This window comes from Musa acuminata, chromosome BXJ2-10 (genome assembly GCF_036884655.1).
Source record: "Musa acuminata AAA Group cultivar baxijiao chromosome BXJ2-10, Cavendish_Baxijiao_AAA, whole genome shotgun sequence".
Classification (NCBI taxonomy): domain Eukaryota; kingdom Viridiplantae; phylum Streptophyta; class Magnoliopsida; order Zingiberales; family Musaceae; genus Musa; species Musa acuminata.
Genome location: NC_088347.1, coordinates 25798826 through 25824127, shown reverse-complemented (window position 1 = coordinate 25824127; position 25302 = coordinate 25798826). Strand labels below are relative to the sequence as shown.

Sequence of the window (25302 nt, the reverse complement as noted above, 5' to 3'; positions counted from 1 at the left end):
TGCATGTTTGGATTTTCAACATTTGATGCATACTACTATTACTTTATATTAATCACCATACAACAAAAAATAACAACAATCACTAAATCTTATTATCCTTCACCAAATATAAAAGGTGTATATTTATGTAGCGATCGTAGTCTCATCCAAATGAGAATGCGTAATTAATTATCTTAACGAAAATTATTTTATTTCCATAAATATGAATTTTTCGGTAATAAAATAATACAGCAGTCTTTAGAGTCCGCTATATTTGACACACTGGTTTTTTTGTTTTCTATTTATAACCATTTATCTATATTTATATTTTATCCCGTATTTATCGCGCACATTTGTACAGTACCAAAGTGAGCGTATGCGTCAGCCGTGTCCATTAACAAGTTGACAAAATGGCAAGGAAAGATCCCCTCGCCGCTCCGCCTCGGCGCACAAAAAGAAAGGGTTGGTACTCGGTCGGCCACTATCGGCACCGAAACCCCTCACTTCCTCCCTCCGTCGCCGTCGATTCGATGCCTGCGCGCCCCTCCTCCGCCCACCGAGCCGTGTCGCCCGTGGACAGCTCTCCTTTTCTCCGCGAAGAGAGGAGGGGAGATCTCCCCCGGCAGCCCCAAGACCCCCTCTTTAGATCCCGGAATCGCATGACCTAGCCCTAGGCGGTTGGGTCGGCGGCTGTAGTCCTCTCGATGGGGTCCTCTCGGAGGAAGGGATCTGGAAGAACCGCCGCCGCCGCCGCCGCCCAGCAGCAGTGGAAGGTCGGCGATCTCGTCCTCGCCAAGATGAGGGGATTCCCTGCGTGGCCGGCGATGGTACCGTCTTGGTCCCTTGATTCCTCCTTTTTTGTCCCTCCGAGTTTAATCCTTCTCGTTTTTTTTTCTGCGCGCCATTTTCTGGATGTCTTCGCGGTGACGCATCTTTTATTTAGTTTCTTGATCGAATCAAGGGAAGAAAAATGATAAGCCGTCTTTCGGGGCTATTCTTAGTTTTGATTAGAGATCTGGATGAAGTAAAATTTGCTTTTGTTGCCTTAATGCGACACTTGCACTTTACGGTTTTAACTTGTTATGGAGATAAACCAGAGTTTCTTGTCTAACCAAGACGCTTTCGTCTTGTTGTGGACCCTTAGTTAGTTCCTTGTTATTTTTGTGACTACGAAGTACCTTCTGTGGAATATATTCTTTGTTTCTGGTCTAATTTGGATGTTGCTCCCTTGTTGTGGATAACGATTTAGTTAATTCCTTGTCGATGACTACGAAGTGCACGCTGATGACTGTACTGTAAAATCTTACAGTAATCTTTTTTTGGTTCTTTATGTTCGTTGGGTGGACACTGACATACTTTGCTCGTTGACGTATTTGATGGTTGGCAGGTTAGTGAACCAGAGAAGTGGGGCTTCTCCGCTGTGCGCAAGAAATTGTTTGTTTACTTCTATGGAACTAAACAAATGTGAGTACTTTCAAACCAAATCTTTGTATTTCTGTATGTCATTTAATGATTTGATAGAAGTTTACTGGAAATACGTCATTGAATTATTTGATAAAAGTTTCCTGGACAGTTATGGTTATAGACAGGTTTTAGTCTACATGTTACTGGAAAAAATAATGACTGAATTATTTTGTTTTTCTAGTTTTTAGTACATGAAATGATTATCTTAGATGGGTATTGTTGTGTTTTAACATCGACCATATCTTTTATGTAAAAACCAATATAACAAATATCATGATCAGATTTAACTGTCTGGTTCCATGTATTGTTCCATGTATTCCGATACTATAAGTTGGATTTTGTTTTAATAATTGTGATCATGTGGGGCTTGAACTGTTCAACTTATATACCTCTGGTAGTTCGAAGTTGCTAGATTTGGTACATTCTGGTTTATCTTTGGAAATAAGTTTCAAATTTGTTGGTGCTATTTTCTGATTTGTTTGTTTCTCAACAATACTAAATGTGCATCACAAGGTTTGTGTTGGTGGAAGAGTAAGACAAGGTATTTACTTATTGCCTTGTTGTAAAATGTTTTTGAAGTTTGATGGAAGCTTTAAAACCTTAACATCATGGTTTTTTTTGAAAGGAACTGAATTAGGCCCCAATTTTTGGAATTTTGGAAAAAATAAAGATATTAATATTTTTGTTGGTATGAACATTTTTTTTCTGTTTATTGGTCATCTTACACATTTTGATGGCATCTTTTTATGTCTCAACTTAATAACAAACCTAACAAATATAAGGTGTTTGCAATATCTGGTTTCAAGGAGCTAGTTTCATGCATAAGCTTCTATTAGCTTATTTCTTACTTAAAGTGGTATAAAGTAACATAATGATTTGGAAGTCTAAAAACTTTAAATTATATTTTTTGACAAATTTTTCAAGTAACGATTACATTCTTCATGAGATTATAATACTACCTGCCCTAAGGTAAGAACTAACTCAATTACTGATGAATCATGTTTCTTGCCGTTAGACATTCCTTTTCTGAATTTTACTGTAGTCCAAATTGTCATCTCAAACACAACAGCCTTAAAGTGCTCACTCCCAACAAAATAGCTGCACTTGTGAAACTGAGACTAGCCTTTACACAACAGCCTTACAAGTTGTCTGTTATTTAATGCTCTGGCATAAATGACTTGTTCCTTGTGGCATTAGATATCATTAATCTTGAACTATTAGCTTCCTTTGATTGTATGTTGTCATCATATACTATTTATGGTTTAATCACTTTTTTTAATGCCAATAAATGTTTATGATAATTGCATTATGTACCTAGTTGCTTGTAGCTCTGTGGTACACTTCTTTGCGGTGTTTGGAATAAATATTTTTAGGTTATCATCTTGTTTCTGATGTGGAACATCATGTAGTGCCTTCTGCAATTATGCTGATATCGAAGCTTTCACTGAGGAGAAAAAGAAGTCCCTTTTGCTTAAGTGCCACGGTAAAGGGGCTGATTTTGTGCGAGCAGTTGATGAGATAATTTATATCTATGAAACTCTAAAGAAGCAGAATCTTGATGAATTTAGTTCAGGGGATGATGAAGTCAAATCAAATGCAGAAGATTTGGAATTTGTAGGAACTAGAAGCAATTCATCTAGCTTTAGGAACAGTTCAGAACTTGGCTTGCATACAGATGCCAACCATAAGTTAGAATCTGCATGGGTCACAATAGAAACCAATAATAGGGTGGGTTCACAAGAAGTTTCAGCAACCTCAACTGCTGATGAGTCTCAAAAGAATTTAATAATTGATGAGCCAATTCAAATGCTGACCATCCTTAATCAACCTAGACAGAACTCATCAGCTACTAATATTACTTCAATGAAGAAAAGATTAAGTGGTGCTTCCCAGCATAACTCAATTTTACAGAAAAAGGTGCCATCACTTCGGACATCCAGGAGTTCATTAATTTCAAAAACTCAAGTGTCAGCTTCAGTATGTGATTATGATATATCAAGTGATTTGATTTCTGATGTGATTCAGAGTGAGAACACAGATTGCAGGAGTAAGCAGAACATGTCATATACACTTAATTTTCATCTTATGGATATTCCTTGTACTGCTAGTATGCCTTTAAATGGTTGCAGGGAGGAAGTCAGTGCTAAAATAGCAGAAAAAGATCATGAAGCCTGTACTGATGAAGATAGGGTGAAACAAAATCTCAAACTCCCCACAAATAAGAAGAAAAGGAAATTAAATAGAAAACAAGTAAATGATGCTTCAGAATGTGCTGTGTTGAACAAGGACGATGACTTACAAGTTGTGCTTAGTAGCAGTCGGCCAAGTCCTTCCAGTGAAGAAAAAGAAGATGTTCACAAGACAGACGGAGATGAGTATCTTCCTTTGGTGAAGAGAGCTAGGGTTCGGATGGGCAAACCAGTGACAGAGGTGGCACAATGTGGTGGAATCGTTTGTGGTGATGAGAAATTGGAAACATCATTGATGATGAATAATTGTGATGGACATCATACATCTACTACTGCTGGAAATAATATTTTTCTCAATGAGAAATCATTAACAGCTAAAAAAGACTTGAATTCATCATCACTAAATAGTTGCTCTCCACCATTAGGGGAGACCTTTATGTTCTGGGAGGCCAAGTATAAATTGAAGGGTTGTATACTGGATGTTGAATCAGCTTTGCCTCCATCAAAACGCCTGCATCGTGCTTTGGAAGCGATGTCTGCTAATGCAACTGAAGCTGCAGATACTTGTGCTGAATCTCCAAGGGTCATTGACACTAATGTCCCCATGGACTCTTCTAAGATGAACTTCCTGCATCTTTCTTCTGATACAAAGTCTGAAAGCCCTGTAAGATTGCAGAGTATACACTCTTCTTGTAACACAAATGTGATTAGTCAACTAGGATCGCCCTTGCAGAATTTGGACATCCCTTCATTATCTTGTTCAGAAGTGAAAATTGATGATATTCTTACTGAAATTGTTAGGAGCCCAAAAAATAAGGACTGCAATAAAATATTGAAGGATGTTGATGAATGCAATGGTCTTAGCATATCCAAAGCCATACTTGGTACTGCTCAGAACGGAAGTCAACCTTCTTCTTCCAAGTTCAGTAGTAGTACTGCTGAAGGCATGGGTAATAGGGTATGTTCATTGTTGGATAAATCAAATAACAGTATCATAGAAGACAAGGATGAAAGTCACCATGTTTGTGTGGACCATACTGGTAGAGATGGAACTGTTGAACCCATTAAACAACGTAAGCAGAATGCTTTCTCCAAAGCTGAAGGTGGTGTTCACTCTGAATCTCCTGATGAAGGTGTTCTGTCTGTATCAGCTGCATATATGTTTTCAGTAGCAAGCAGTACATCTGGGGCCACTATGTCTTCTTTTCAGTCTGATGAAGACAGTCAAACTTGTGACAAGTAAGCTTTTAATTTTTGAATTATGTTAGCTAACGAGTTTTTGTTTAAATATGTATGTTCATAAACTGTAAATAGTTTCAATTAGCTATTTATGTACAACATCTCTCTAGTTTAATGATTGAGTTTCGGTGTGTTTGAGGTTTCTTGGTAGTGCAACATTTTAGAGAAAAAAGGCTTAGAGAAAAAGGAGATAATGTGTGGTAGTCCATTTCAAAGTTGTTTTTAGGTAATAAAAAGCCAATAATGAGCTTAGAATAAGCTAGAAAATTTTGGAATTAGTGTATACTTCCATTTACTTGCTATTTCATTGTATACAAGTGCATTCCAAACTTTTTAGTTTTACCCCCTTAAAAATATATTTTTGGGAATTTTGTTAACTGAAGTTTCTAGATAAATTTGATATATTTTGATCTGGCATAAACTCATGCGTGGGTGAGATTTGAATTGTAGATCTCGACACAATTTTGGTGAAGTGTCATTCACTCCATGTTAAATGCTAGAACTAGAATGCCAAAACTGCGAAGAGTTTGGTCGACTTTTCAAACGTTTAATACAGGTTAATGATGTTAGTTACTGTCCTTAATTAACCCAAGTTTGAGCAAACCATGTCAAGTTTATGGCAGCTCTGTGGACTGTTTTATCTTGGATGTTCTTTGTTTACAATCACCAAAAATACAGTGGTTCAGCTAAAGATCAAAAAACACTTCTAAAAGAAGTAGCATGTTAACACAACCTGTGCCTATTTATTCACTCAGTCTTTTGTTAGTACCTAATATGTAGATAACTGCATGAATTATTATTACTGTTAACTCTTTTTACAATGAGCCGCCTACTATTATGCTTTGAAAGCTGAAACTACTTTTTTATTTCAAACAGTTCATCTCTTATGGTATCCATGGGATTGTTTCACAGAATCTGTTAATTTATTTTTATTTGGCTTAAGGACAACTTGAGTTTCAAATCTATACTCAGCATGAAATCTGTTTCATGCATGTAGTAGTCCCAAGTTCTTTAGCTGACGACACTTGTAATTTAAGTAGATCCAGATCTATCAATGCGGTATTCCAGGAAAAGATAAAACATCGAGCAAAATGTTAAATTGCCAACCACTATTGGTACAATTTAATGGGAATCTCAAGCGAATATGAAAACATGTGACAGTGTCTACCAAAATTTTCATGATCAGCTTGTATTTGTTGCCATTTTGTCCAAGCATGTTTAAATAGGAAACAAGCATAGTTCAAGTGCTCATTGAAGCTTAACTTATGAGTAAACAACATGAAGCCGTGCTACTTACCAAAATGCTGGATATGAATTTCAACTTTCATATCCTTGCTTGTTGTGAGCTTGAAATCATAAGAAATTAATGTTCAAACTAAAATTGAAATAATAATCTTTTAGATGGTGATTTTTTATCTGGGAAGCATGGACACATCGTTTTGGCTAGCGGACACGAGTCGAACACAGATACATCACCGACATGGCTTGTCACATCTTATTTATTTATTATTATTATTTTTTGGGACATGGCATATCCCTGTTGTACATCTCTCACGTTTGTGCCCTGATGCTTGCATGCGATGCCGAGTCACGTGGTCTTCACATGAGGACGGGGAGGATGGAGGAATTTGGCGAATCCGATGAATTTGGGGATTTCTCGTCGAACCTAGAGGATCAACGCCGTTAAATTGCAGCCTTCGGGAGTTTAGGGAGACGTGAAATCGATGAATTCTTATTGGAAGGCAAGGTGTGCAAACACTAGCGACAAGCGGAAGCAAATTTAAAATAGCTAGATTGTAGTGGTAGTAGTAGAATGCCATATTGCAACTGCAATGGTGCCGCTGCAGCTCTGCCCTAGTGCCCCAATCTTGCTTTCGTCGTCCCACTTGTCATGTGGCGTGCGCCCTCACTGACGTATACGGCCGCGCCCTAGACAACCCATCGCTTAGCACTGCATGCGCTTGGTGTCCCTCCCACCCTCAAGAACCCATTGCCTATCACCAGCGGCCTCGCTTGTGAGTTTCTCTCGGCATCCCTCTCATTGATCCATCGCCGGCAACAAGGATTGTGGGTTCCCTCAACGTTCCTCTCGTCGACCGTGTGTAGAATAGGTGACCCATCGCTCGTGATTTCAATCCTTCCACTTGTTTTTAGTATTTTTTTAATCAATTGATCATCTTTTATATTTGTATTTAGATGCCTGCCTAAATTATATGTTAGAAATATAATGTCTTACTATTATAATGTCCGCCTACTATAATAAGCCTAAATTATGAATAAGACATAATAAGCCTCCTATAATGTCTGCCTCTTACTATACTGTCTAAATTATAATGTCGGCCTCTTATTCATAGTAACTCAGTGTATAACAATAGTAAGGTCTTGCTATTATGCTTTTTTATTACTGCCTCTTATTTATAGTAGGTTAGCTCTTATTTATTATGTTTTTTAGCTGTGATATATGTTACATTGTGAATATATAATGATTATTGCAATATAATTTTATTTTATTTTTGATTTTATGAAAATACATATAAGGCATATATTGACATGAAAATTCAACCAGAAATATAATTAGATTTATATGATTTTAATTATTTAAACTTGTGTGATGATATTTATTTGTTCACATTGCTAAGTCTATAAAATTTAAATATAAATGCTATAAACTCATGTTATATATATATATATATATATATATATATATATATATATATATATATATATATATATATATATATATATATATGATCCTCACCATATCCGTATCCTAATTTTTTTTAAAATTGATGCGTCACCATGTCCATGTCATGTTGTATCCATGTCCATGTCCGTGCTTCTTAGTTTTTTTGTAGGATGATGTGGTTAAAGATTTATCAACAATTAATTTCTATAAACAGTACATCACAAAGAGTACATTAGTTTTATTGTAGTTGCATGGGATCAAGGCCGAGTATTTCTTTTGGGGCTTTTGGACTATTTGTTGTTTTGTGGGCTTATATTCTGTTGTCCAGTTGCATTCTTTACATGAATCGTTTAGTACCTGGTTCTCTGAATTATGAGGGAACATTGCTTGTCTTGGCATTTAGGCAAGGTGCTGCAAAAGAAGCTCAACACAGACAAACTTCAGATGCGAGGTGCATCTCTTCTGATTTGACACCCATGAAAGGATTGATTGCTGCAGCTCATGCCAAGCAACTTTTGTCTCATTCCATTTCTTTTTCTCATAATTATTTAGATGGTAAGTTTGTTCCTGATGCATTGATAAGCCCATCTATCGTTCATAAAGGAGATTCTTCTGGGCAAGGCTCTGCTCTAAATAGTTTGGTCAACCACACATGTACTATCAATTATAAAAATGGTGCTCTTCAGAAAGATCACAGAAGTCCTCACATTGGTTTGCAACTTAAAGGCATAAACAGATCTAACCATGCAGAAGCAAGTGCAGCATGGAAAACTTTCCAAGCGTTGCTTTGTACACTGTCAAGAACAAAAGAGAATATAGGCAGAGCAACACGGCTTGCAATTGATTGTGGCAAGTATGGAATGGCTGGAGAGGTTAGAGCATTATCATTTTTCTGTCCTCTGCTGCTGGCCTGCTGCTGGTTGAACAGTGTTTTATGTCTTTCTATTTTTATGTTTCAGCTTCTCCTGCTACAATTGTTAAATTTATTTTATCATTTACTTGTCTGTAAGTATTACCTCTTGTTCTTGAAGGATAATTACACGAGTTTTGCTGATTAGATCTTGTTCTAACTTTACATTAGATTATACAGTTTGATATTTGCATTTTTTTTCCATATAGGCCTAACTTTACATTCTATCATTCTAACTTTACATTAGCATAATAATTTATCATTGTGAAATAGATTGTGGACTAGTACATTTGTTAATGTAAATAATTAAGGTTTAGTGTTTAGTTTGAGGAACAGTAGTTGAGACCATAGTTTGCAATACCGTATCGTACCGCTTGGTATGGGTGGTATGTACCGATCTGATAGAGGACCGGTATGGGTGGTACATCGTTACACATTAGTGTACCATGTGTCGATATGCTTGGTACAGCTCGGTACGTATCGTACTGATAGCTGATCGGTACACCGATATGGTACGGTATTCAGAAGTCAGAACCTTGGTTGGGACATGACTTCTTCTTCTTCTTCAGTGAACTGAGTACACAATTGAGGAACTATGTACTAGGAATTTGCAAGTGCATCCCCTTTGGCTTTCTGCAGATTTACACTCCTAGTAAAAATAACTCTGATACAAGTTATCATTTTTATAATTTAGGAAAAGCTTTTATCATGAACATTTCGTAGCATGATGTTTGGTTTTTTGTTTTAATGCATATGCTTGAATAGTAGTGAAAATTCTTGCATGCCTACATGAGCACACTGTTTGTTGCACTGTTATGTGCTATAAAACAGGGCATGGATAAACAGATTTTCTGTGTAAGTACATGATCTCTTGTTTGTTTTTATTATGGTGTTAATAACGTGAGCATATAAACGTCGGAGAAGCTAGGGAACTCTGAGAAACAACATGCTTAATTTTTGAATTTAATGGCTTTATGATCAGGAATTGAAGAATGATTGACCTTATGACCACAGCCTAAAAAGTAGTTGAAAGTTGAATGCCAAAAAGTTATCACCTAATTACTACTTTCTAGAACTGTCGATTTTTGCATGATCAGCAGCTGGTTTGTTGTCCTAATAAATTCTTAGCTAATGCAAGTTGATTTAAGCTCATCTCATATGATACAATTCGAGCTATAAATTTGAAGTTTGAAATAATTCTGAGGGTCTCTGCTTATGAGATTTGTCCTTGTTGTCATGGGCGTAGTTGCTCGCCATATGTTATTGCATTAATATTGACAATATCTCATCTATTTACGTTAATATTGATACCAGGTAATTGAAATTCTTCTCCAAAATCTGGAAAGAGAACAGAACTTGCACAGAAGGGTGGATCTTTTTTTCCTTGTAGATTCAATTACTCAATGTTCTCGGAATCATAAAGGTACTTGATTGAAGCTATTCTTTCTAAATGACTTTGTTTTTGTGTTTAAATAGCCATACATCTAACATTTGCATCTCTAAATTTCTAGTTGGAGCAGGAGATGCCTACCCATCTCTTGTCCAATCAGTGCTTCCACGTCTATTGTCTGCTGCTGCACCTCATGGAAATGCTGCTTCAGAGAACCGTAGGCAATGTCTTAAGGCAAGAACATTAAGCAATTGCATTTTGATTTTGTTTACCATGCAATGCTATTGCTCATCATTTTTTATTGTTAAATAAGGTTTTGAGATTGTGGCTTAAAAGGAAAACTCTGCCAGAATCAATTGTTCGCCATCACATGCAAGAACTTGACTCCACTTGTGAACTATCATACAGTAGTGGTTCTTCTCGATGTCCATCAAGAACAGAGAGGGCTATTAATGATCCTCTTAGGGAGATGGAGGGAATTCTTGTTGATGAGTATGGAAGGTACAGTTCTTATGTATTTTTTGTCAACTTTCCCTAATGTTTAGGATATAGAGAGATTTTTCTTGCTCTGATTCATGCAAAACTAAGTGAACTTTATTGGAAAAGGGAATAAAAAAGGTGAATACTGGTGCGCAGCTCCCTATCTCGTTCTGATGCTACTCAAAATTGCTTTGAATATACACCTTCAAGGATACTAATGGCAAGGATTTTGGTACCAAATTGGACCAACGTAGTAGTGACCTTCTATACTGATATTGTTTCACCACTGGTGGGTATCAATTAAAACTAATAAAAATGACCAGAAACAAAATTTCACACACAGTCTCTCTATATTTGCATATCTATACATATATATTTTTGCTTGCATGCTATCTATTTACACTAAAGGAATATGATTTTGGTCAGACGTCAGATCATTATATGTATGGGACCAGACTGTTGTGTAGCAGATGTAGAACTGTATCCCTTCTCTATTAATGATTTATCTTGTAGAAATTATATGATTACCTTATCAAATAATATTCTTACAATGCAGTAAATTGAAAGTTAAGCAAGACAAGAAACCAATATACTTTTTTTTATTGTTTTATGCTTAGATTTGACTACTAATATCCAACATAAATCACTAGCCTGTTAGAATAATCTACACCATCAGCAAACCATTCAACTATCATCTAACGTGCAGAATAGGATCCTGGTTGTGATTCTTTATTTAAAAGTTATCCATAGTCTGATGCTGAAGCTGTTCACATGGTTTGGCATGGATTACTGGTTGTCAAGTGACTAGGTAGAACAAGTTTGCTACTTATGTTTAATATATTACTTGATTAAATTTTGTGTTTGTTGTTTGTTGATGGTAAGCAGATGGACATCAGGTTAACTTTGGGGACATGATACTTTTAAGGAAATATTATCTGTTAAGGATTGCTGAGATGAGATATGTAACATGATTTGCTTGTTGGTAGGGGTTCCCTGATATGGTCCACACTGAATGTATTTGGTCCTTGGGTGCAAATTTAATATTATTTTAAGATATATTTCTTGAAATATGTTTTCAAAGAGAGCCACTAGAATCAATGTTATCCCCATGATGTTGTCATTGTTGCCATCATATTTTCATCATTATAGTTGCTTTCTTTTAAGCCTTTTTTCAGCTTGTGACAAAAAAATTCTCTTTTCGACTCAAGCAGGCTTTACATAATAACTAGCAACAAGCCCCATGCTATGCATGGAACAAATTGTCCTAATTTACTTGAATCAAAAGGGATAGAAGCAGTATAGGATATATATTGTATGGGAAGCCTGGCTTTTCAAAGGTTTTGATTATGAAATACCCTAGACATGGTTCTTTGTGCTAGCATTTTAAGGGATTCTAGTGTAATGTCCCATGCAGAAGAAACACTCTGCAGATACTTCTAAGAGATAGTCCTTATAATTGCATGGCATCATGATATTTAGCCTACTTTAGTTTGTTGCAGGCTGCAGTCCAATTGGGTGAAGTAAGAATATTTGGAAAAATGAACAAGCTATTTTATGATTGAACTTTATTACATGAAGGATATGATATTTGACATGTTTGACTTGTAAATTCTGTGAGCTAATAATTTCATCAGAAACATCATTCTTAGTGATAATTACTCTGATTACATGTTTTATTTGGGGCTATTGGTTCACAGTTATGGTTGCAGACAGAGATGTAACTTAAAATGTGTGCTTGTAGTAGTATATGTCAGTAGTGTGGTTTGATGATGTATTGTAATTTGTGTTGGCAGGCTTCACATGCAATTTATTAATATTTTTAGTGGCTATTATAGAGATTATTAGTGTGTTACAATATCATTTACTATGATGTTCTTTGCTTTTTCTTTTTTTTATGATTGAACTTTATTACATGAAGGATATGATATTTGACATGTTTGACTTGTAAATTCTGTGAGCTAATAATTTCATCAGAAACATCATTCTTAGTGATAATTACTCTGATTACATGTTTTATTTGGGGCTATTGGTTCACAGTTATGGTTGCAGACAGAGATGTAACTTAAAATGTGTGCTTGTAGTAGTATATGTCAGTAGTGTGGTTTGATGATGTATTGTAATTTGTGTTGGCAGGCTTCACATGCAATTTATTAATATTTTTAGTGGCTATTATAGAGATTATTAGTGTGTTACAATATCATTTACTATGATGTTCTTTGCTTTTTCTTTTTTTTTTCATGTATACTTGAACTGCTAATCTTTTTTTATTTCACTCCTACATCTCAGTAAGACAGATCCTTTATTTGTAATTCATTGTTTCCTTTAGATATATTAGTTCTTTGATATATGCAGAAAGATCATTTACACGATCTTTCTCTTTATCAACATCAGCAACACCAATTTTCAACTTCCGCGCCTGCTACATACTAATGTGCTTGAAGATGAAGGAAATGCTTTTGATGATAAAAGTTTTGAGGCTGTTACTCCAGAAAGATGTACCAAAATTTATCATGAGATTGGGGCAACTCAAACTTCTACTGAGAAGAATCGGCATGTCTTGGAAGATGTCGATGTTGAGTTTGAGATGGAGGATGTTTCTCCTCCATCTGAAGTGAATATGAACTCCACATGTCACGTGGCAGGAACCGAGACCATCAATTCCCATCATCAAATTGATCAACACTCAGTACCCTTTGCTCCTCCACTTCCAGAAGACAGGCCACCATCTCCACCCCCTTTGCCATCATCTCCTCCTTTTATTTCCCCCTGTTCAATTGCACATGCTGTTGTTCCACAGTGGCGATCAGGACTGGATGCCCTTGCTGATACTGCTGATTTGCATGTGCCGGAAACTGTCCCTGTGAGTATTATGTGAATGCATTATCAAAGGAGATCTTATGGTCACAGTACTAGTTGTCATTGTTTTAAGCATTTTTGTTGTGTGCAGAACATGCAAAATCTACAATCTAATTCATTTAGGCAGCGGCCTGCTAATCAAAATGCCTGTTTGATGTCTTGTAAGCCTGCTCCATACTATGGTCTCAGTTACGGATGTCTGCCTGGCCAGATGCCACCACCTCCTGTTTCTTATGCCAACATCTCTGCTTCTCATTCGTCTATTCATTCTCGGAATGATTTCCAGTCTTTAGCCAGCACTTCTTTGACGGATACGGGTTATCACTTGCAGCCACCTCCACCAATAGTTTCGAACCAATTTTCTTATGTTCAGGCTGAACCTCAACAAAGAGCACAGCCTTGGGGTAATTGTTCCATCCCTGAGAGATTTCAGTATCTACATGACAGCCATAGAGTCAATTTGCATGGTGAACAAGGTACAAGGGGGCCAGTCCATAATGAGATAGTTGCAGAAAACATGCAGCCTGGTAAGTGTGGTTCTCTTTAACCAGTTCCTTCAGTTTGTGCTTTTTGTTAACACTGTATTATTGCTAACAACGAACTTTTCCTTTTTAGGTCCATCTGTTAACAAGATTGATGCATCACCTGCTTCACTGCCACCTTATGGCTGCCAACCTGAACCGTCATTCATGCGATGCAATGGCTGGTCACTTCCTCCAAGGATGTCGAATTACTCTATACTTGCTTCAAGACCATCAGTAGAGGGTACAACTCCAACGATGACCGGAGGTGAAATAGTTGGAAATCACCTTTTCATTATTTTTAAAAATGTTTTTTATATGTCTCATCATCTGACATTCAAATCATCTTATCTTTGTCGTGTTAGTTTATATCAAAAAAAAAAATCTTCTGAGAAGATTCAGTAATCTCTCTCTTTTGCAGCATGCGACTACTGGAGACCAAGATAAGCATGTTGCCCGCACTAAGTGGTATGTTCAACACCACCATTACTTTGGCACATGTGTATTACTCATATTGATGCAGTTTTTATGTCATTTTTTTTAATAAAATCACGTTGATGTAGGTGTCTTGAAGTCTCAGATGTGAACTCAATACCCTGCTAGTGAAGCAAATTCTTTTTCCTTGGAAAAATATGGGAACCGAGATTCTGCAACTTCTGGAAGTTGAGCTTAGTGATCAGTCTCCTTGTACATACTTATTTTAGCGTGTTATTCTTCAAACTAACGCAGAGGTTGGAGGACACCGGCATTGCCGGCCGAGCTGTATCATCTCTCGGTAGGTTGCCAGTTATTCTTCTATTTATTGGTATATTTAGTTGGATAGTCATATACATATTCGTAGAAGGCAACTGTGATTTTGGCCTATCAATATGTATCATTGAAAGTTCTGCACCAACACTTACTTTGAAACTGTCAATATTGTGGTGGTCAAATCAATACCAAATTCAACATTATAATTAGTGCCATATGATGTTTCTCGACAAATGCTATATATAGTGTCTTCTTTGAAACTGTCAAAATTGTGATGGTCAAATAAATACCAAATCCGACACTTTAATTAGTGCCAAATGATGTTTCTTGGCAAATGCTATATGTTTAGTTTTTCAGAAAGATTACGAGAGAGAAGAAATGGCCATATGTGAAGCCCTGATGACTTGGTTGCAATGGGCATAGTTGTTGCGGAAACTAAGATTTTGACCATGTGGTCGAGCACAAACATCAAGCACTGGTCAAAGTCAAACCGTGACCAGACAGAACTCATTTTGAAGTTACTAAAAATTTATAAATTTTTCTTAAAAAATTAGTAGGTATGTCACGTTGTTTTCGAATAGAAATTCAAAATTAATATATTCAGGTCTTCAATTTAAAAAAAAAACTTAAAATTAAAAAATCACAAACTCAATCTTGCAAGGACTGGAATTATTAAAAATATCTATTTTAAAGGCATAAAAATAAATAAAAAAATATTTTAATCCTTTGTAATTTATTTTTAATTTTTAATAAAATTTGAGAATTTTTAGAAAACGCAAGTCGGATTACTAAAATTCTTTTTTCTTTAAATCTTCTGTGATAATATTCAAGTGATTTTTGATTCAAATGATTGTAAATTCAACTTAGATCGGATAAAGTTAAATAAAGCATAAATTTAACCTTTTAGGCTAAAATCAATGAAAATACTTATTTTAATAAATAAAATAATTATCATTTAGGTATTTGTAAGCAACGTTTGGTTTGGTTCAAACTGACACCGAACGAGCCCGGAAAAGACAAGACAAAAGTGTAACTGAGAGTAATTTTGGCCAACCAAAAAAAAGGAAAAAACTATAATGCATGCATATAATTATAAACTTAAGTTCCCTTTACAGGAAAAAGGATAAAAATATAAGGCTTTCTACGAAATCATCCTATATAATAATAATAATAATAATAATAATAATAATAATAATAATAATAATAATAATAATAATAATGTATGTATCAAAAATACCTGGAAATAAGAAAAAAATAAATAAAAATCTTTTCTACATCAGCCCTAAGCTAAAACGAGGGAATGGACCGTGAGGTCGAGACTAATATTATTTCAATATTAAAATAATTTTTATTAATTGCTATTTACATATATACAGGTTGCAAATGGCATTTACACAAAAAAAATAATTATTAATTATATGGGTGAAGGAATAGAATTATATGACATTTACAAAATCACTGGAATGGTGAGGAGACATCTGACAGGTGGATGGTCTGATCGGGTATTCGATTCACGACGGGATTTCCCGATGCATCAACATCAAGCATAAGAGTGTCTTCAGGCTTGTAATCTCCCGTAAGAATTGCCTCACTAATCACATCCTCGACGAGCCGAGTGACAGCCCTTCTCAAAGGCCTTGCGCCGTAGCTTCTGTCAAAACCTTGTTGACACACCAAATCCTTGATGGCATCAGATACTTGTAGACCAAATCCGAGAGACAAAAGCCTACTCTTCACTTGTTTCAGCATTATATCGAGAATCTCCATCATCTGAAAAAGGATTGTGATAAATTGAGTATATTATAATGACAGATAATGCCAACTTGACAAATCTAAATCTACGTGTTGTAGTAAATCTAAAATTAAAAGTAACATTGACAAGCTAAGAACAAACCTGAGTTCGCTCAAGAGAGCGGAAGACAATGACCTCATCAATTCTATTAAGTAGCTCAGGCTGGAAATACGCCTTTAACTCTTCCATCACTAACGCTTTCATTGCAGCAAATGAGTTAGACTGCTCGTCTTTTGAAATCAAAAAACCGATGCTCCGTTTGCCCTTGGAAATTGCTTCTGACCCGACATTGGATGTCATGACAACCAATGTATTCTTGAATGAAACTCTCCGACCCTATTGAACATGGAGAAGTGACTACAGGCAGAATATATTTCATGCAACACAAACAACTTCTTAAATTTCAGAGTTCTTAACTATCTCAGAAGAAAATGATATAAGACCTTTTAGATACAAGGGTGAAGTATAGGAAAAACAATCAGAGGATATCACAAGATATTGCATGGCAAAGAAGGGTGAAAAACTTAGCAAGCAATGAATACTTGGAACCACATGCCCATAGTCAATGGCACCTGGTAAATTCAATTGACAAAAATAGTAGTAACTAAGCTCTTCATGTTCATCAAAATAGAGAAAAAGAAAGAATAAAGAATTTCTGTGGGCATCATAAAGATAATTCACAAAGATAGCATCATGCTATGATAAGATATATAAAGGGAAAATGCCTATTTGAAATATATGACAGATGCTAATTATCTGTGGCGAGAATTAGGGAACAAACATGTAGTGGGCTTTTGTCATGAATTCATTCTGATAGTATGCATCAATATCATTTAGGACCTAAAAGCACCAGCAGATAGCAAATAAAACTAGAAACGTATACAGTGTCATATACCTTAGTGTCTCCTAACTTAAGGTGATTTGACAAATTATGCAACAAAATGCATGACAAGTGACAGCTAATTAAAGACATCCATGTCTGGTAGTATAAATGACTTCCATTTGTTGCAGTAGTCAACTAGTTAAGATGTTGGTCCATTAGACAAGATCAATGAAGCACACGGTCAGATGTCCAATAATAAAATTAAGGTTCAGAAAATCTTCATGCTATTGTCGACATTCAACAAGATGCAGAAGGATCACAATACTACTGTCTCAGGATTTATAACTTCATAACTTCACACACAGTATTGAGATCCTGAGAACTTCACTATGCTGTTGTCGTATAAAGCGGTGAAGCGTGTTTTGTTATGCATGAAAGTATTTTGTAACAAGTTTCAACTGTTATTATGTCAGTTGTTGATCAAGTAAGTCATAAACGTAGTTGCAGGTAAAATATTGGACCTATCACATGGGGACATAGGAAAACAAAAAAACAGGACATGAATAACTGTGACATCGTGCTAATTACTGCAAAAATTAAAAAGCAGCTTCCGCTTAAATTTTTAATCAAGAACACATTAATATACTTGACAAGCTTTTGTAGATAAAGCCAAAAGTATAGAGCAGCAGAAAGACAACGTCAACAAATCATTAATTAAATTTATGGTTAACAATCTTTAAGCACCAACCTGAGAGTCAGTCAGGTGACCATCTTCAAACACTTGGAGAAGGATATTAAATATAACAGGGTGAGCTTTCTCTATTTCATCAAGCAATATTACTGTGAAAGGTCTTCTCCTGACTGCTTCAGTCAAGGTACCACCATCTCCATACCCAATGTATCCAGGCGGAGATCCTATTAGCTTGCTCACAGAATGCCGCTCCATGTATTCGCTCATATCCAAGCGGAGTATGGCTTCCTCCTTTTTTGTTAAAACACCATATCAGACCATAGCCAAGATGCAGCAAAGTTTAAATGGATGGAAAAACTCGCATGGCTATTGCAACACAAAATGATCATCTTAAATCTGTTTTTTTTCACATAAAAACAGAAACCATACAATTTATTCAACTGCATATTCGACAAGGCTACCTACTACATATATTATGGAACTCATCTTCCATTTGAAGGATCCAGTGCCTATATAGTAATCCAAATGGTAAAAATAACTAACTCGCTATTCTGATATGCATACTGATAGATGGCAGAGATGAGGGGGAAAGGACAATACCGATCCAAAGTAGGATGCCGCTAAAGCTTTTGTCAGCTCGGTTTTACCGACTCCAGTTGGGCCACAGAAGAGCAATGCAGCAATAGGTCTGCCAGGATCACTTAGGCCGACACGTGACCGCTTAACAGCTCTAGAAATGGCACTAACAGCATCATCCTGGCCGATTACCCTCCTTTTAAGTTCTTCATCCAAGCCAACTAGAAGCTTTCTTTCATCAGCATTGAGCCGCTTAACTGGGATTCCTGACCAGAGAGAAGCAACTGTGGCTATTTCCTCTGGTCCAACGGTAATCTGTCTGCATCATAGACCCAAGGGAAATAGTTGTGGACTTTCAGAGGATTATGGCTGCCCATTGTGTCACAAATATAAAAAAGTGAAATATCTCACTCATCATAATTTAGCGAAGAGGAAATAGAAGACTCTGAAGCATCCTTCACATCACCCATAATTTTCGATTCATCTGTGACTCTAAGATCCGTAGAATAATTCAGCTTATTTGTCAATACCTGAATGGTAAACAGAATTTCACCATTTACCATTGAACAGAAAAACACAACTCGAGGAAGGCATGGTTTTTAATTTCATCAAAATGATCTACCACAAATGTACAAATTGAAATTCAAATCAGGATAAGGCTAACAGAGATACCATCTCAATATATTCACTAACTCGTGATACCATAGCATTTACTTGTTTTATTAAAGTTACAAGGTAATCATTCATACCACTCCAAATGAAGTTGTACTTTTGGTTTATTTATGTCTGCCATTCAGATTATACTATTTTAAGTTTATAATATATAGAAATGCCATAGAATTCAATTGGATGTTTGTATCACCTATAATGCATTAAAATTTACTTTGTTTAACCTTTTTTTCTAGTATTTTCTCAAATCTGAGTTTTACTAGAAATCCTTACTGTCTATGACACAAGAATGACCAAAACATATCCTGAAAACATTGTGACTGTTGAAACCAACTAAAACCAAACTGAAATTGGAACTGATCAGTAAACTTACCATTTCATGTAAAACATGACTTGAAAACATTGCAACTGTCGAAACCAACTAAAACCAAAACTGAAACTGGAACTGATCAGTAAAGTTACCATTTCATGCATTGCCTGGACAGCCCTAATCTCTTGCCAGTATTCTTCTGGTGACTTCGAGAGCACAGAAATCTGCTCCTCCTTCTTCCTCTTGAATGCATCCATGCGAGCTCTACTACCGGCTTCATCTATCAGATCAATTGCTTTATCAGGAAGATGTCTGTCTGGAATATATCTAGCTGAAAGATACACTGCAGCATTTATGGCTTCCAAAGTGAATCTGCACTTGTGATAAGTCTCATATTTCTCACGCAAACCCAATAAGATCTTCACAGCATCCTCCTATAGCATATTAAGTGAAAAATAAATAAATATTGGAGAAAGAAAACAAAACCAAGAAGATTAAAAAGGAAGAACACCTAGCATACCTGGCTAGGTTCATTTATAAACACTGGCTGGAATCGGCGAGCTAAAGCTTTATCCTTTTCAAAGTGTGTCTTATGTTCGTCTAAAGTTGTGGATGCAATGCACTGGATACATCAACTGATTTAGTATCAACATACAGGAAAATTTCAAAATCAGACTACTATAAACAGATTGTCAACAAATCTACTTCTAAGATTTTCTCCAGTGGAGAAAAAAAAATGGTGAGTCCCCTAAAAAGCTGCAACACTTTATAGCAGGTGCACTTTTGATTGATACAAATATAGCAAATACAGAACCAAATTCAGGTTAGAAACACAAAGACCACATAAGAATGAGTTGAAAAAGAGGTTCTTTTATCCAGATAAATGTGGTCCTCTACTGATATTTCGTTTATCTGAATTAAAATGAATGTGGACGTTAGGTGGCATCAACATGAAAATTTTTGGTGGTAATAGTAATTATTGTGGGGAACTATACCTGCAATTCACCTCTACCAAGGGAAGGCTTCAACAAATTAGCAATATCCAGACCAGAACCCTTGTTTCCTCTCCCAACAATCCCAGAACCAATAAGTGTATGAACCTCATCAATAAAGAGTATAATGTCACCTGCATTAGGCCAAACATTTATAATGATCTCAAAACACAAGATTCATATAGCCAAGATTCATATAATGATGCTCGAGCTAACCTGATTTTCGCACTTCACGAATCAAACCAGTAACCCGGGCTTCCAATTCTCCCCTCTCTTTAGCACCTGCCATCAATAAGCCCACATCTAGTGACAATATGCGTTTTGCCTGCATAAAAGAAAAACCTAGAGTTGTTAGTTCATGTAATTTGAGCAAACAAATTTAAATTCTTATCATAAAGCAAGCCCACCGCAAGAAAAGAAGTAATCTCTCTTTTAACAATACGAAGAGCCAATCCTTCAGCAATTGCAGTTTTTCCAACACCAGCATCCCCCAAAAGAATTGGGTTGTTCTTTCTTCTTCGGCATAGGATCTGAATAATCCTTTGAATCTCTGTATCTCGGCCAATTACTGGATCAATAAGCCCTTCACTAGCCCGAGCAGTCAGATCCACACAGAATTGAGTTAACAGACTTTTCTCTGGGAAAAAAAAAAGAATGACAAGTTGAATGACTTTGTTTATCGCAAGATATTCAAGAAGCAATTATTATGAGACATCATATGTCTATGGCTCTTGAAGAGGACCAGCAACCTTTTGTTTTCTCTGGGTACTTCAAACTCACAGGCTTTCCAGCAGGAGATTTCTTTTGTATCTTGCCAGATGATGCCAATGGTTCTCTACCATCCTTGGCAAGCTCCCCTTGGAGTCTAGAAAGTGCCACCAACGCTAAGTGACTGGGATCTGCTCCCAAGCTAAAATAATAAACCACTTATTAAATCATCATTCAATTATATGGAAACTGGTGCTTCAACTATCGAATCTATTTGAGAAAGTTTGGAAGAAAATGTTTCAAACATTCAGTATGAAGTATCTTTATGAAGCAATTGTTTTTTAAGAGAAATCTTAGCACTAAATATCATTGTTATCATCTAAAGTAAAGGAATATAAAGAAATCCTACACATAGGATCAATGTTATGTATGTTATAAGCTCGACTTAGTACTCATGATGTTTTATCACAAAATACTGACCTGCAGATCCGTTGCCACAGTAATATTCTACCACCATGAGCTTAGTGCAACTTCAAATGAGTGTGCTTTGGTTTATTTGTTCTTTTGACCAGGTTTCTACAGCTCTATGCAAAATTATCAAACTTACAGTATCCATCTATGTGTTCTTGTGCTGCAAAATTATTTCGGTCAACCGCATTTCCACATACAAGATAAGTAATATCTCTTCAAATGAAATATAATTCATTCTTCTATTCTGACATAGACACCACAGTTCTGCTTTTTCACTACAACACTTTCCTCAAACAGTAAACTTGATTAATTGCTTGGCATGGAATAAACATCGCTAAAATTACTTGGTTAAGTGAGCTTAAATAAGGCGGAACACACGAAAGAATCCATTCCTTTGATTGAGAGGTGGAGTTAGTCAGTGATGATCTTAATATGAAAACTTGGATATCTAAGGTTAGAAAAAATACTGGTTCTTGATAATCCTTTTACTCCATGTCATCAATTGATATGATGGTGGTTGGCACTGTGCAGGCGAGGTAGGAGACTGTACTACCTTCTGAGCACCTGTGCAGCGCTGCCGTCATCGGCGTTGAAGAGACCGATGGCTATGTGCTCGGGACCGATAAAATTGGAGCCCATGTTCCTGGAGCACTCGACCGCGGCCTCGAACACCCGCTTGCTGCTGATGGAAAAGGGCACGTCCGTGGCCAACCCGGAGGAGGGGGGCCGCATCCGCGTCGGATCAGCGGCGGCCGCCTCGGTCCAGATGGTGCGGACGGCTTTCCTGGCGCGGTCGATGGTGATTCCGGATCCGAGGAACCCACCAGGGCCGCGGTCCTCGGCGACGAGGCCGAGGAGGAGGTGCTGGTTGAAGACCATCTCCTGACCGAGTGCCCGCGCCTCCCGCTGGGAGAAGATGACGGCCTTGATGGCGCGCTCCGTGAACCGCTCGAACACCGCCGAGATTGCCTTCCTCGGCGGCCGGCGCTGGTGGCATCGCTGGGAGGAGGGCAAGAGGAGGGGGAGGGAGGTGGTACGGCAGCGGCGGAGGTCAATTAGAGAGGAGGCGGAGGAGGAGGCCTTGAATCCGGCAACGGTGGGGGAGGGATAGAGATGGGTGGCGGCGACCGTGACGGCGAGTGGGTGGCGGAGGGCGGAGGACGGGCGTAACGTGTGGCGTGTGAGGAGGGAGGCAGCGGAGGAAGAGGCGCACGCCGCCTCCATTACTTAAAACGTTCTTTTCTCTGTTTCTTTTGGAGGGGTAAAGCAAGACAATTAATTTGGCGGGAGGCGGGCGGGCAGAATGGATGAGCAGCGATGGTTGGCGGAGAATACGATGATTAGTTTCGCTTCGCGGAAGATGATATATTCTCATGACAATAGATTCTTTCTTTCGCTTGGCGTTACAGCCTCCCCTCCTCTTTTGTTCGCATATAGTTCTGAACGTCATATACTTTGCTGTCGATCGGCGACTCGTTCCAAACAAGTTGAGAAGAGAAAGTGAGTGTTCTTTTCTCCCGTATAACTGATATGCTTGTCTCGTTACACCTTACGTGGGTGGAAGAAGAGGAGTGGAGAGGAGGGAAGGGCTTCTTGCAGTCGGAATAAGGAAACGAAGGTCGGGACCGATAAGGAACCGTCGGGAGGAGGGGGATCGCACGCCAGGGATAGTCATCGCGCGTAGGTTTGTTTCCTTTTTCTTTCTTTCTTTTTGTGTTTTCCAACAAAAGCCAGTGACCGGCCGTATCTTGTGTAATTTGTGGCTGGATTCAGATCAGGGATCGGACCCATTTAGTAGGCAATCTAGTGTTCGCGGTCGCTCCGATTAAAAGCCCAGTCCCTGACGGACCAGGCCACGCCGTAGCGGCGATAGCCCATGGAACTCTCGTTATCTTGCCATGCCCTGCACTCTCCCCTCCGGTCCTGAACGAAGACGCACGCAGATCGTCCTTCCACCAGCCACCCACCCACATGATCAGAAGAACTGCTTACTCGTGTGCTTGCACGGACACTTTTCCTTACCTCGTGGATCGATGATGGATGGATACTATAACCGAGTTGTTCTTCTCCGATGTCGGCAATCGCATTTTAGGAAGATGGACCCGTCCTACGCTAGAAGAACATTAGAGGTTGCGCTTCACTTTTCACTCTATCCATTCATCTCAGTGTACCTCTCGTGGTGGAAGAAGAGTGAGGAGAAAGAGTCTGACGTTGGAAGACCATGCCTATTATCCACCTTTATTTCTTGTATTTTTTATTTGTTGGTACCTTATATTTTTTATGATGTGATGGTTGTGTGAGTGGGAATATTCACAGTTTATTCATAATACCGGCCTGCTCCGCCAACCATATTAAGAATCTAATCAAGCATTATAAGGGCAGTGATGAAGGCAAGATAACATCAGGAAACATCTTGCAAGTGCCCACGATATGCGTTAGGCATTATTGGCTGTCTCGAAGGGGCCAGGCGAATGACGTTCCTCCTCTTCGTTTCCCGAACACAAGAGCGATGATTTTTGGACATCTCTTTCCCTTTTCCCAGTTATCCAGTGACCTGTTGACGCACGATAAGAATTAGGTCTAAGGAAACTCTTTGGAATCCTCCTACTCGTGTCTTGCTCCCACACCACCGGTTTCACTCGCCAGGGAATGACTGTCACCGCGGTGCTGTGAATGGATGGAGTTGGCAGAGCGGCTTATCTGCCGAACTCCCGAGTACTTCCCTCGTTTCTGATCATAAGCTGGATGGAGTACATCAACACGTTACACCTAAGAATGCTAGAGAAAGAGGAATACATGTGTAGTATTTCCTAGTATAAGCTTCCAAACTTATGGTGCAGAGAACTCATGGAAACAATCCAATCATCATCCATAAGGCAACAAACTTTGCGCGGTAGGACGGACGAGCTAGTTCGTTCTATAGAACACCCATCACACGACGCATTTGCCAGGACATCATCAGCCATCCGAATCTGTCGAGTTCGTCGCCCACCCACAACCATGGCTATAGGTTACACGGTTCGATTAGAGCAGCAGCTACTTGAGCGTTGCTTGCGGACAACCTAACTATCCTTCCCATGCAGTGGAGAGCAGCTGCTCTCAAGGCCGACCATGGATGGCGATGCCGACAATAAAACCAAGAAACCAATGCCGGTATGCCATAATAAAGCATATCCTTTTTGTCCAACACCTGCCAGCCTCATATGGATTGCTGAACTCCAATAACATCTGCCGATTGGTTTCTCCCAACTCGTGCCATCGCCATACGATCCCACAAACGGGCGCCAATTCACCATGGAGCAGTTGTGAGAGTAGGTATGTCGGTTCACCTCGTGGAGAATTCGTCGACGGTTCGATCGGACCGAATCAGATCGATCTATCGAGGATTGTGTTCAGACCTGTCGTCTCTGGATTTATGCCCCAACATGCTGCCACCTCATCCTCCTACGGTTGCCGATAGCTGGACTCCGAGTTGACCATTTTGGGATGTCCAACTGCCCGCTAATTTCGCAGAGACATAGTCAATCTAAATTTGGCGACAATACAATAGTCGCAGATGAGGCAGCTGAGATCGTCGTCAAAGTATTATACACAATTCCGTCGTTTCCCTATCGACCTAACAAATGATGTGAACATTGAATTCTGTAGATAATAATTACAGCCCGAAGAACGAAAGATATATAGCATGAGTTAGTTAATCCTTCTTTTTTTCCCTAATCGGAACAGAAGATACCTACCATTTGAGGTAAGCTTAATTGGTAACACTCTTATGACCCTTTTGATTAGAGTTCCAAGAAGATAATTTT

At 38.0% G+C, this 25302-nt stretch overlaps 2 protein-coding genes across 3 annotated transcripts; one reads left to right on the top strand and one right to left on the bottom strand.

Moving 5' to 3' along the window:
• Window positions 1–365: 365 nt before the first annotated feature.
• On the top strand, window positions 366–14679 carry LOC135624709 (protein HUA2-LIKE 3-like). 2 transcript variants are annotated; one of them, XM_065128601.1, is made up of 12 exons: window positions 374–806; window positions 1367–1443; window positions 2853–4871; window positions 7961–8429; window positions 9782–9890; window positions 9979–10091; window positions 10171–10358; window positions 12729–13197; window positions 13285–13720; window positions 13809–13982; window positions 14136–14182; window positions 14278–14679. In XM_065128601.1, the coding sequence occupies exons 1-11, from the start codon at window positions 684–686 to the stop codon at window positions 14159–14161; spliced, it is 4203 nt and encodes a 1400-aa protein (XP_064984673.1). In that variant the 5' UTR covers window positions 374–683; the 3' UTR covers window positions 14162–14182; window positions 14278–14679. The 2 variants fall into 2 exon arrangements, with proteins under 2 accessions (XP_064984674.1, XP_064984673.1); XM_065128602.1 differs by lacking the exons at window positions 13285–13720; window positions 13809–13982; window positions 14136–14182; window positions 14278–14679 and having other exon boundaries at window positions 366–806; window positions 12664–13195.
• A 1189-nt stretch (window positions 14680–15868) lies between these two features.
• On the bottom strand, window positions 15869–23131 carry LOC135624708 (chaperone protein ClpD2, chloroplastic-like). The gene is made up of 12 exons (XM_065128600.1): window positions 22050–23131; window positions 21067–21227; window positions 20725–20954; window positions 20534–20642; window positions 20321–20451; window positions 19846–19947; window positions 19478–19759; window positions 18758–18876; window positions 18371–18665; window positions 17828–18061; window positions 16359–16592; window positions 15869–16234 (listed from the first exon to the last, which is right to left on the bottom strand). Exons 1-12 carry the CDS (start codon window positions 22718–22720, stop codon window positions 15920–15922), a joined length of 2883 nt encoding a protein of 960 aa, XP_064984672.1. The 5' UTR covers window positions 22721–23131; the 3' UTR covers window positions 15869–15919.
• Between the last annotated feature and the right edge of the window lie 2171 nt (window positions 23132–25302).